The following is a 13807-nucleotide window of genomic DNA, read 5'->3' as shown; positions in this document are numbered from 1 at the left end:
GCCCCTTCAGAGAGGTTGCAGGGAGCAATGTCCCTGGAAAACCCCCCTGCAGTTGGGGGTTTTCCTTATCTACCATCAACCAGGGTTAGGCACCCAGGAAGGTAGGCATAACAAACCCCACATGGAAAGAAACTTAACAACAAAAACCGAACAGAGAGGTAGAACTCCTTACAATCCCAAGGAAACAAGCAAACGTAACACATTACTGCTGTGCCACTCATCCACGCAGCCCCAGGGGCTCCGGACCTCACTGCGCCGGCTGCATAGCACTCCAGTTCATAAGCTAATGTCAACCGGGACAGATGCTTCTCTGGCCTCAGTTTCCTAGGCGGTGCTTGCCTTCGTGGTGCTCACTGCTGTGTTTTTGTGTTGTGTGGTGGCCAGGTGTTCCTTATCAGTATCAGGGCTGCATGCGCTTAGGGGCTTCCTTCCCTAAGCGCCCTGTGAATACTGCCCCTGCGTGACAGGGTTATCTTCCCTGGGGAGTTTGGGAACCATTCTCGTAGAGGTTTTTGCTGCTCGGCATTTGCCTTGCCCTTGGGGCCAGCTGGGGCTTGGGACCCTTGTTTGGCCTTGGGTAGGGACTGATTTTATGCTGGTTAGGACATCAAGGTGTTGCGCGACCTGCTACCCACGTGGCGATCGGTTCCTGTTGCCTCTGGGAACGGTGTACTTTTGCGGGGGTTTTCTTTTCTTTTATTTAAATTACCTGGTGGGGGGTCTGCCTAGTGTGGCTATAGTTAGACTGGTAGTGTTTGGTATCCCTCTGCTAGGCCCTCGTGATTGTAAAGTTGCAGGAGTTTTCAGTGTTGGCATCTATCCCTTGATAGTTTTGGGTGTTAACCAGTTTGCATCACCATGCCCGGGCTTCCCGTAATCAACCTACGGGCCCTGGAAAACCCTGTCGGGACTCGGTGGACCATTGAATGTATCTTCCAGGTTCCATCCCGTCTTGTGCGGGTTTGTTGGTTGCTGTGCCCTTGTCTCAGGGTGACAGTCGCCACTTTTACCTCTGTCATGCTGCCTGTTGGGTCACTGACACCATGACCCGGAGTCTTGCGAGTTGTGTTCTCTGCTTGTTCTCCAGTACTCTCCTGATATCCTTACTGTTCAGAGTACAGACTTCATCCATGTTGCAAGCTCGATTTAGGTTGCTGCAACGTGCTAGGTTGGTTTCCCACCCGGATGCCCCGGGGCCTCCCCTGTTTTGGTTAGGTGCTGTTCGCCCCTTTCCCTCCCTGTTCCCGGCTCCTGACTGTCTGCGGCTTTCGGGGATGGGGTGGGGGTTTAGTTGGGGCCGAGACTCGGGCAGTTTCAGGGGATACCCCATTCGGGTTTGGGGACGGAGGTTTTCGAGCTTGTTCCTCCTGCCAAGGCTTCTGGGATCTTACCAGCGGCCTTTTCTTAGCTGCCTTTTCCCTGAATTCTTTCTTTTCTTTAGGGGCAGAGGGTGTGGAAGACGGCTCTACCCCGGGACCTCTGTTGCGGGTTCCCAGGGCCTCTGTTGCGGGTTCCCAGGGCCTCTGTTGCGGGTTCCCAGGGCCTCTGTTGTGGGTTCCCGGGGCCTCTGTTGCGAGTTCCCGGGGCCTCTGTTGCGGGTTCCTAAGGCTGGGGGAGATGCCTGCTAGCAGTTCTGGGGCTGTTTGCCCCTGCCTGGGGTTTCTGCTTCTGGGCGTTTTTTTTTTTTTTTGTCCCTCTCGTCTTCTTACTTCCCACATTTGCTGGCGTGTTTTTGGATCTATTGCGTCGGTCATGGTTCCTTGTTCTGGTGGTCATTTTCTTTCTGCAGTTTACCTTCCCACCTGGCCACCAGCAGTGCTGCGGTTTGTTTACCAGGGCCTGGGTGTGCGAGCTCGCGTTTTGGGTGAGTTTTTTCACCTCCTTCAGGGGTTTTGTCCTCCTGTTGCCATTTCTTTGCTTTTCACTGGAAGACACTTCCCTAGTCTTGTCTAGGACTTCTAGGACTTCATCAAACCCAGTGTGTGAATAATGACTAACTGGGACTGTTACATGTAGGGTGCTGATACTTGGTGGCAACCTAACTAGTAGTTAACAGTGATGACTGCTAACTACTTATATCTTCATCAACGATCTCTTTTGTCATTGAATACTGCTTGGAGGGTTTTTGAGTTTTGATGCACTAGCCTTTTGGTTGTCTTTTTGGGTTGAATTTAGTGATCTAAGGTGTGTGTCTTTCCATCCTCCCTACCCCTCGTTCCCCTGCAACATCACTTGGTGGAGTTGTTTGGAACCATTTGTCACGAGGGGGTAGTAATTGTAGCAATTACCTAAGTGTAGCTACAGCATGACATCTGCGCTTGTGGTGTCTTATCTTTCCTATAATCTTTTGACATTTAATGCTTTAAATATCATATACTGATGGTTTTGGCATCTACCACCATTTACACTTAAATTGTTCCAACTCTACAACTCTGTTCACAAAAAGGGAACTTTCATAGATTTTTGTCATCTTTGTTTCCTTTTCTTAAATTATGGCTTCTTGTTCTTGAAATTACTGGTTTAAAATATTCCCCATTGTTAATTGTGCCAATTCCTGTCACTATTTTGTACATACTGTAGTGATCATATTGCCTATCTTCTTTCTATCTTCCAGCTTAGGCATATTTAACGCCTCTAACCGAAACGTTTCTGCCCAAAACGCTGCGCGTACTAGTGGCTTTATAAGATTGTAATTACTATACTATGTATCCTCACAATCCCAATGTACCTTCTTGTATATATATATATATATATGTATATATATATATATATATATATATATATATATATATATATATATATATATATATATATATATATATAAATAAATAAATAAAATAAACCTTTCCTTATAGTTATTGTTTTTAGTTTCGGAAGCATTTAGTATGTCTTTTCATCCTTTCCAGTTTATTAATGTAGTGTTTGACTGTGGTTGATTCCATCTTATGAGTGTAAAATTGCTCAAAGGATCAACTTAGTGACTTAACAGTAAGGAGATTTTCATCTATGCTGAAAGCCCTATTTATACCATACTCATTTTTTTGTATTTCTTAAAGATTGTCTTTTATGTCATGGGTTAAGCCTTTTGGTAGTAATTTGCTTAGATAGGAAGGGACAGTATTACAAAGGCTTTGCTCTATTTAAAGAAATTTGTGCATCCGTTTTGATGTTATGCATGTTAACGACTCTATTCCCCTTATTTATTGTTTCTATCAGTTTGAGTGAAGTATAATAATAGTGATAATAATTATTTATTTAAAAATACATGGTGGTATAATTATAGTGTAAGCTGTATGTACAGGTTTTTATATTTTTTCATAAAATCACTAATCATGTGGATCATTTTTGGCAAATTTTAATTAACTGGTTTTTAGTTAAATTTTTTTTGCTGTAGATGATACATATGAGGATAATTCTTAACCATTGGAGTGCATAATAGTCCAACTGGACACAACCATGTGTGCAACTCTGAAAAGTATCATATACCAAATAGTGTACATCGAGGACCGGGCTGCGGGGGTCGTTGAACCCTGAAATCATCACAAGGTCACAAGGTACCAAAAATACCTAAATTTTCTCTTTGCAGATTAGTTAAAAAATATAAATACTTATACGGGACATAAATTTACCTCAAAGCCACCATATTCCTGGTGACTTGAATGGGGACAGGAAGCCAGTAGCTTGTCAAATGTCCTTAGATATACAGAATTTCACATTAATTACATTTTGATATTGATGTAATTTTCATAAATTTGGATAAAGAATTACCAATTATTTCTGGGAGGGCTCCTCCGTGCTTGCTACCTAGCAAGCACCATCCTGTTTAGTCCATGCCAAGCCCTTGCAAGTCATTGTTACCCTACTAGGGATCAGAGGCCAAAACCTGGCCCCCCCTTTAAAAGAGGTGTAAGAAGTAAGGAATCTAAGATTACCCTCACCAAAAAGATGCCACCAAAAAGGTGGGGAAACCTTTAAACATACAAAGTGCAAGGTAAACAAGTCATAGGAAATGAAAGAACAAAGCCACGAAATGGACGTGTCACCCGGTCATGAAGAAGTTCTCTCATTACAGTAGTTTCACATGCACACTGCATGGAAAATTGGCATCATAAGAGGAATGTGCACCTTCTACCTCCATCCCTTAGTTATGAGCTTTAGCTATTTTGCCTAGCGTTTACATCCATGACGTTTTCTGTTATGCTCTTCTCATCTGAGTGTTCGTTAGGTCCCACTGTTATCAGATAAGGTTTGGCCATCTTGGACTTTGTTTTTGTACTGCAGGGACCATTTGCTTTTGTATTTGTTCTGTCCTGTACATACAAAATCGAAACAGGAATCTACAAAATTGACAAAGAAGAATTCTTGAAACCTGGAACTTCATGAACAATTGGTCATAGATTTAAGCTAAGGAAACAAAGCTGCATCATTAGTTTCATAGTTATATGAAACTAATGAGTTTCATAGTCATAGGCAAAAATAGGTCACACCTCTTCTCCATCCAACTGCAGATATAAGTACAGTACAGTACAATATATACTTGTTGATAATTCCACCATTGTTATTGTTGACATCTTATCCACAAACAAGTAAGTTCTTCACTTGGGGCTTATTTGCTTCAAAGTAGGAGGCAGTGTATAGGGTACACTTAATATTTTCTCAACTCTTGTTCTCTTTTCCAACCTGTAGCTGTTATCTATTATATATCTACTTACATTCCTTACATTGTAATAGTTTATGTAATGCAGGAAAGAGTTATCTCTATAATCCTCATATATATATATATATTGCTTTATGGCAAATATGTCTGTTCATGGTCATCATCACATTATTAGCGTCTTAGTTAAGAGAAGAGAATTTTAGTCGAAACAATTGACACCTTTTTTATGTCTACAAATGCAGCATCATGTTTGTTCATGCGACATCAGTCTCATGTATGTTCATACATCAATATCATGTGTATTTATACAACATCAACATTATGTCTGTCTATACAACATCAACATCATGCCTGTCCATACAACATCAACATTATGCCTGTCCATACAACATCAACATCATGCCTGTCCATACAAGAACAACATTTTGTCTGTCCATAGAACACCAGTATCGTGTTCTTCACCATCCGCTTGTTCTCTTCATCTTTCTTAGCCTGACTACATCATGTCCTTCCACAGGCACAAGACGGTCTTCGCAAGCTTCGCTACGACTGGTCGTTGGAGAGGGTCGTGGAGAGCCGATTGGATACTACGTGTGCATTAGGGATCCCGCCTCCGTTCATTCTAGAGGTCTGCATTAGATATCCCTCCAGATCTTGGGTTTCTCTATTCCTGAAATACATTTATTTGATGTCCATTCCATTATCATATCATTGTATAGGATTCAGCATGTTTGGCATTAAAGTTAAATATTCTTTTCAAAAGGCCTAAACGTGTATCAAAAGCAAGTTTTAAAATAAGAAAAATGACAATATTATAATATTTAACTGATTCTTGCTATTTATATTTCAAGACAATTATAAGTTTATTTTACAGTGATCTGTGTTGTAATGGAATGGATTTTCTATTGCAGACCTCTAGTTCATTCAGGTTAACATTACTTTATACACTATGTCTCACTTTTCTTTGAGGCTCCTTGGCTGACTTTAGTCCCTCGTACTCGTGTAGCACGTTAGTAATGCAGCAGGTCAGAGTAGAAGCCCACTTTTCCCTGCCTCTTTGTAGTAGCTCTTTCAATGCAGTGGCAAAAGTAAGAAAAATTGTTTAAAGAAAATGCAGTTCAAACATGAATTATATTTTTAATTAATGGTATACAAGGTTTTTTTAAATTAACTTTTCAATTTGAAGTCTGCTGTTGTCAAATATGCTTAATTCAATTTGTTTTATAGTTATCTTTTGTATATGCAATGGCTTTTTGGAGCACTTATTACTAATAGCACCTAACTTAGTTTTAGATTATTCACTGTTTTCCTACATGCATTTATTGCATAAATTCCCAATATAAATTTTCACTAGCTCTTGATGTTTTTATCTACTTAAAATGAAGTAGACTTAGAATAGATGACAGTAAATGATCAAGATAAAACCATACCCTTTTTTATTTCTCTAAATTTTGGTGTGTTTCATATTTATTTTTACCTTACAGGTGCAACGATTTCAATGAAAATACGTTCGAGTTGGACAGCAGTTTTCTTCAGCATGACTATGCCAGTTACTTACTCTAGCAATAACATGTCTTAATCATATGTTTCCTTACTCTACAGCAGGCTCCAGACGCCCCTCTCAGGCCTCTGTGGCATCAAGCTCTGGCGATCTTCGGGAAGGCCGTGTTCATCATTACCTTTACATGAGGGCACCAAATTACTCCCTTAACTCTGAAACAAACACCACTACCACCGGCACCTCCGATTCCTCTCCACGAACCCCAAAAAGTACAGAACAGCTTTTGGCTGTTTACCATTCTGTTCCTGAGGTAATTAATGGAATCATAAACCTTGCATATAGTGGTATAGGCCTAAAGATTCTTTTAATATGTGCTAGATCACTTGGAACTTGGTTAAGTATCTAAAAGAAAACTTGCAAGTCTGTTCTTATAAGTATTACATAAATTAGGAATGTTATTATTACTGTATATTTATTTACTTAGTTCACAACTTAACAGCAAAGCTACAACTTACCATGACCATTTTGTTTTGGTAAATAGTTTTTGAACTGTGATGCATACAGAGTAAAATATGAAAATATGAGACAGTAGCTTTGATGTTACGTTTTACAATTTTGGTAAACAAAACATTTTTCAATAGTTTTTATCATTTATAATAACAGTATTGTACTTTATTGCACAGTAAGGTTACTTACTAATTTATTAAAAAACAATATTTTATAGTACATTATAGAAGGCTTGGCCACCCAATACTACCAGCATTTTTAGTAGAGATTAGAAACAAGAGGATATTGCAGTCATAAATCTCACAGAATATCGTAATTTTGATACAAATTTTCTTGAAATAAACAACTATAATTTTTCTCTCCCTCTCTTTTTTTTAAAATTTCTCTACATATTTTTCAAAAAAAAATTCTTAGCAGATGATAATGCTTTCCATTGTATTATATATGATTAAAAAAGTTTAAATTTTGAGATAAAACTAACATAGAAATTTGATTAAACCTAATCTAACAAACATAGCTAAGTCAGTAATTCATGTTCTTAATATATGTAATATAATAATATTAATTGGAAAAAATAAAAAGAAATATTTGAAAGTAATGAAAATTATTAAACAAATTGTGCCTTGCATACTAGGCCAAGTAGTGTGCTTCTGGCTATTAGATACAAGAGACTTACATATGTGTTTTGTTGTATCTAATAGCCATAACCACACTACTTGGCCTAGAATGCAAGGTCTGATTTGCTTAACAGGCCAAATTATTTTCATTATTTTCAGATACTGTACTTCCTTTCAGATTGGCTCTTTTCTAACAATAATAATCTATTATATTAGGAACATGAATTACCAACTTAGTTATATTAGGTTAGGATAGGTTTGGTTAGGTTTGAACAAATTTCCACGTTAGTTTTGAATGAAAATAGAAAAAATTCAAATCATATGTAATGTAATGAAAGCTGTATCATTCCATAAGAAGAAATATTTGAAAAGTATAATATTTCAGGAAAATTCACCTTCTCAGGCAACTTGGCCTATTAGGTACAACATACTTATATATATAGATATACATACATACATACATACATACATACATACATACATACATACATACATAAATACAAATGTGTATTTTTTCATTTAATAATTGAATGAATGTGACACAAAGGGTTAGATGAGCAATTCTTAGACAAAACTTCTCTATTTCTTATGATCTTTACTTGCGAAGGAAGTTCAAAAATGATCTCTGCAAAGATCACTTTTACAACTGCATGTGGCATGACACTAAGCATTTTGTTGAACCTGTCAGCATGTTCAAAGGTAGAGGTGAAGCATATTCAAGTTACCTTAAGCAACTGAATATAGTAACAAAGAATGATGAGGTGAATTAAGGTCTACAATTCAGAGGGAAGATCCTCTTAAACCATAGACAGCGGTTATCGTCAATTGTTGATTCACAGGGGAATGCAGTCATCATCATGTGAAGATTTAAACAATTATTGTCTGGGTTTCACATGCATGATGCAAATATGGATATAAAAACTTCCAAAGGATGTAAATAAAGAAGAAAAGTGATAAAACAATCGGTGAAACATCGGAGGATAAAATAGGAAGCGTCAGCATAATCGAGCACCAGATGTTGACAAGTGCCAGATGCAGCCTTGCAGAGTACCTCCACCCAGTGAAATGGTAAATATTCACTTACTTTCATGTTTTTCTTACATTCTGCATACAAATTAATAATTCTATAATGAAAAATTATTTGTTGGATTTTTTTTTATGGTTTGTGCATAGGCGAGTATGGCAATTTCTCCAATTCTGTCTTAAGGTTAATTATAGACCTGTATTGTTGACAATAGTAGTCAAAACAATATAGAAAATAATAAAAACCAAATGGGTAGAACACCTGGAGAGAAAAACTGTAATATAATAACAGACAAACAGTATGGTTTTCAATCGGGAAGAACCTATGTAACAAATCTACTTAGTTTCTATGATAGAGTCACAGAGATTTTACAGGAAAGAGATGGTTGGGTTGACTGCGTTTATCTGAACCTAAAATAGTCTTTTAACAGAGTCCCACAAAAGAAGTTGTTCTGGAAACTGGAACATATTGGAAGAGTGACAGGAAGAGTTCTATCATCAATGAAAGGTTTTCCCTTGTAAAAATGAGGGCAGTAATCATAGGTATTGTATTGCAGAAATGTCACTACTATACCACAGGATTCAGTTCATGCACCAGTAATGTTCACTGACTTCATAAACGATCAACCAGAAGGAATGCAGAATTATATTAACATGTTTGCTGATGATGAAAAGCTACTAGGGAAGAGAAGTAACTTAGATGATTGTCATGCCCCTCAAGAAGACCTGGACAGAATAAGTATATGGAGCAACACTTGGCCGGTCGGCCGAGCGGACAGAACGCTGGACTTGTGATCCTGTGGTCCCAGGTTCGATCCCGGGCGCCGGCGAGAAACAATGGACAAGAGTTTCTTTCACCCTATGCCCCCTTGTTACCTAGCAGTAAAATAGGTACCTGGGTGTTAGTCAGCTGTCACGGGCTGCTTCATGGGGGTGGAGGCCTGGTCGAGGACCGGGCCGCGGGGACACTAAAGCCCCGAAATCGTCTCAAGATTGGCAAATGGAATTAAATTTGAATAAATACCCCGTCATGGAATGTTGAATAGGAGAAAATAGCCTCATGCAACCTATTAATTATCTGAAAAAGCATTCAAGAATTCTGATAAAGACATCTAGGGGGTCTAGGGGTGGTTCTGGATAGAAAACTGTCACCTGAGGATCACAGAAAGAACAATGTGCAAGGACTGTATGTTATGCTTTCCAACTTCAGAATCACTTTTAAGTAAATGGATAATGAAATATGCTAGAAATTGTTGACAACCTTTGTAAGACCCAAATTCGAATATGCAGCAGTTGTATGGTGCCCATATCTCAAGAAGCACATCAGCAAACTGGAAAAGGTGCAAAGACATGCAACAAAATAGTTTCTAGAACTGAAAGACAAGAAGTACAAGGAGAGGCTAAAGTTGTTAAATGTGGCGACGCTATTGGATAGAAGAAAGAGAGGTGATATGATCACTACGTACAAAATAGTAACGGGATTCAACAAAATTGATAAAGAATAATTCTTGAAAATTGGAACTTCAAGGAAAAACTTGGAACTTCAAGCTGTAGAAAAAATATTAGAAAGTTTACTTTGGCGAACAGAGTGGTAGATGGCTGGAACAAATTAAGTGATAAAGTGATGGATGCCAAAACCATCAATAATTTCAAAGCATCATACAATAGAGGGAAGGTAGAATAATTTAGGCATAGCTCCTGTCCTGTAACTACATTTAGCTGATTACACTTGAGTAATTACTCAGTTATATTCTACCATCTTGAAGATGAAGACAGAATATCCAGCGCGCGCGCACACACACACTACCCCAGGAGCGGCCTTGTTTGGGGCCAATAGTATTTTATGCAGCTTCCGTACTAGGGTACTTACCGTCTTTTATTATTCACCATCGAATGGGTAACACCTTCCTTCACATCATTCTAATTTGTTGCATATTTTTGTTGTTTTGGCTGTTTTCCATCCACTTCTCTATCTTCAAAAAATGTTTAAGGGTCATTGAAACACATCTCATAGCAGCAAGCCAAATAAAACTGTAAAAAATAAACTTTGGAGGGTTAATTCTCAACTTCCTTCTCAAGCGAAGAACAACATAAGAAATATAGAGATGATTCATATAAGAATCATTGATGAAACCCATTCTGTCATATTCAATAACAAACATACATAGCTAGAACTGTACTGCTTGACTTTGTAAGCAAAGGCCAATTTACTTAATAGACAGAGCAATTTTGATTAAAATATTTCTTTCAAAATTGGTTCATTCCTAACTATATTTTTATACTATATTAGGAACAAGAGTTATTGGCTTATTTAAGTTGCATAAAGTTAAGTTAGGGTAGATTAGATTAGGTTTTGTCAAATTTCTTTGTTTTGACTCAAATAAAAAATTCTAATTACATATAATACAACAAAAACTTTTATCATTCTATAAGAATGTTTGTAACATTATATTTTTCATAATTTTTTCTTGTGAAATGATAGTTTTGCATTACATTGTATTTTATTTTATTTTTTAATTTGAGTTAAAACTAACGTAGTTATTTGATCAAACCTTTCCTAACATAACAAAGAGTCAGTATTAATTGGAATAAGCTAATCTGGAAAGAAATATTGAAAATTACATTGCCTGTTAGGCAAAATGGGATTTGCATACTAAGCTAAGTAGTGTAATTCTGGCTATTAGGTATGACATACTCACACACACACACACACACACACACACACACACACACACACACACACACACACACACACACACACACACACACACACACACACACACACACACACACAGTACATACCTTATATGCAAAAAATCATAGTGTAATAAAAGTATTGCTGAACACCTTCGTGCTCTTCAGCTCATCACCAGAGACTCTTGATGATGCGCTGAGGAACTCAAAAGAAGTCAGATATATTTTCTTCATTTCTCTGTAATTCTTTGTATATTATACATTTAGTAATTTTTTGTATATATACAGTACAGTATATATTTTTTTACAAGTATACACAAACACATGCATAAACACACACATACAGTGCTCCCTTGAAAATCTAGACCCCTCGTATAATGTATCTATCTGATGAGCCAAATTCGTCAACCAGATCTCTTCTCCAAATTTGTTATTTATCTTAATAAAACAAAGACAGGATTCTGGAGGCAGTCATAGTGTTCGAACTCATTAGGGTAAAGTAATATATCCTGCAAATAATTGTTTATACAGTATTTATGCTTTTTTGTTATTCAGTGGTCAGAATTGATTTAAGTCAGTGGAAACATCAGAAATCTTATTCTGAAAATGGTTATAAAACCATATATTCTAAATTATTAATGCAAACAGGTTCCAAAGATATTTCATGGAGGAAAGTGGATGATCTTGGTTTAAAAAAGATTGTATGTCTAGTTTTAGTTTTAAGTGAAGACTTCTGAATATCGACCTATATCTCTTTAATTAAATTCTGTGTTTATAAGGTTATTGAAAAAATTATAGAAAATATTGAATATTTTGAGGTATGGAGTAGTCATTTTGGAAGAAATTTAATTGCTGGTTTTCAGTCTGGAAATGGAGAGGTTCAATAAGTTTCATTCATGGGAGGTTTGAATTTGGCTCAATGTAGATGCTTGAAATGTTATTCCATAAGATGGTTATAAAACTCTATCTTCTTGATTTTTTATTGGAGCAAGTTCTCAAGATATTTTATTGAAAATGTTGAGTTAAAAAAAAATTTTGGCGTGGAAATTTTTTTAGGCCTGCAGGTTCATATATACCATACGAGGATCGTAATCATACCTTTGAAAAAAAGGCTTAGGGGCTGGAGCTTGAGAAATACTTAAGGGTGAAATTTTTTTAAAGTCGGGTTCTCCTGGTAGATGTCTACCATATGATCGAAATCAAAATTAAACTGGTAAAATTTGCCAATAGTAAGTGAGAAATATTAGGGTATGAATAGTTACTTTGCTAAAATTGCTGTGATTTCACTTTTTTTGCTTTATATTTTTGTAGATAAATGCAATAGTTGAAGGAATAGTTGGTGCCTTGAAAAACTTTTGAATATATTTCAAACAAAATTCTATGGTTCATTTTCATTGAGAGTTGACTAGGTTTCCCTTTGCCCAGGTATTAGCTCAGCTACCTTTGAAAATAAGGTTTTGAGGCTGGGGTGAGTGAAATAAATCAAATGAGGTGAAGTCTCTTTATAAACAAGTACTCCTGGAGCATGTCCATAACATAGGCTGCAATTTAACCCTTGAAGGTCGTTTTTCATCGTAATGTACGTTGATATCCCGGCTAATACTGTTATTATCATTTGTCAATTACTGCATAGTTATTATCACCCAGTTTTTATACATATGCTGTAAATATGGAATACATTTGTATGAATGTAACAGATTCATAACAAAACCCATTAAAACATTCTGCTGTTAGTTTAAATTGTTTACTGTGCGTTGCGGTAAACATGTACTAGTGGCCAGCGATTTATCATCAAATCAGTATTTGGCCTTTCTTGCCAGTGTTTAAATCTACTGTATTTCTAGACAGTGTTCCCAGGCAGATTATCAAAAAAGGAATGGGTTACAAGACAGTCCTGCGAGCAATGAAGGGGCAGTTTTACATGTTTTATATATGTATGTTACTTTGTAGGCATATATACAGTATTCAGCCACTCTTTTTGTCAATCTTATATAAATTAATTTATAAACTTTTAAATTAGACCATAACCATAAAAATGCTTCAAGTAGATCATTTGAGCCCTCTCGCACTTGCACCACAAGTCAACAAGCTGTGTGTTTAGTGCTGTGGCACGCAGTAATCACTCCACCCGGTTACTGTGTACACCTCACATAATCAGAAAAGAAGTAATACTTGTTTGCCCACAGGCAGAGTGGCACTCTTGATAATTGGCCACTCTTTGAGGGGATAAATTTGACTTAGTGAAATTCACAAATTAGGAAAAATAACTTGTGTTACGGGAACCTATTAAGCATAACTAAAATGAATTTCTATGACTCAATTCCTTTTAAATTTTACATGAAAAAATATGTAAAATTTGGGTAATAAGTTTCCTAAAAAGTTTCATGTTTTGGAAATTAGGATTTCATGCTGTTGGATCAGGTCTGGAACACTGTGATCCGGTTTTTGAGGGAGCACTCTATACATTACACCTATTTCTGTCTCTCTTTGACTACTCTTATATGCTACTGTATTAACTTTTTTCCATGTGATTTTATAATATGCAAATAAAAGCCTTCATACCATGCATGGTTTGCATAAATGACTAAAGCTTATTAAAAAGAATAATTATAGCATTAATTTGCCTATATTTTAGTTTTTATTTCTTATTACAGTATATTTCTATAACTGAAGCATTTGTAGAGTCTACAGTAAGAAAGTACTTGAGTAAGTTGGTAATTTTGCACTGCTGAATTTTGATGTACAGTATACCAAATATTTTCTGTCATACAATATCTGTGAAATTTTATATATTTAGTTTTAACTTTA

The 13807-nt window shown here is 36.7% G+C and overlaps 1 protein-coding gene across 9 annotated transcripts in view; it reads left to right on the top strand.

Annotated features, from left to right (window-relative positions):
* LOC123767396 (uncharacterized) overlaps positions 1-13807 on the top strand; it is a 168412-nt gene that overhangs the window by 101102 nt on the left and 53503 nt on the right. For 5 of the 9 annotated variants that reach the window (XR_006773968.2, XR_006773967.2, XM_045757073.2 and 2 more), the window contains 2 exons: positions 5175-5285; positions 6260-6468. Coding sequence is in view for 5 of the 9 variants with exons in the window: in XM_045757073.2 (XP_045613029.1) it covers positions 5175-5285; positions 6260-6468 (320 nt within the window). In the remaining 4 variants the exon portion in view is untranslated. Of the gene's footprint in view, positions 1-5174; positions 5286-6259; positions 6469-8121; positions 8351-13807 lie in introns of all 9 variants that reach the window. The other 4 variants (XR_011224596.1, XR_011224595.1, XM_069313005.1 and 1 more) reach the window with 3 other exon arrangements.

This window comes from Procambarus clarkii, chromosome 74 (assembly GCF_040958095.1).
Source record: "Procambarus clarkii isolate CNS0578487 chromosome 74, FALCON_Pclarkii_2.0, whole genome shotgun sequence".
In the NCBI taxonomy this organism is placed as follows: Eukaryota; Metazoa; Arthropoda; class Malacostraca; order Decapoda; family Cambaridae; genus Procambarus; species Procambarus clarkii.
The sequence above is the reverse complement of the archived record's forward strand: the minus strand, read 5'-3'. Positions and strand labels throughout refer to the sequence as shown.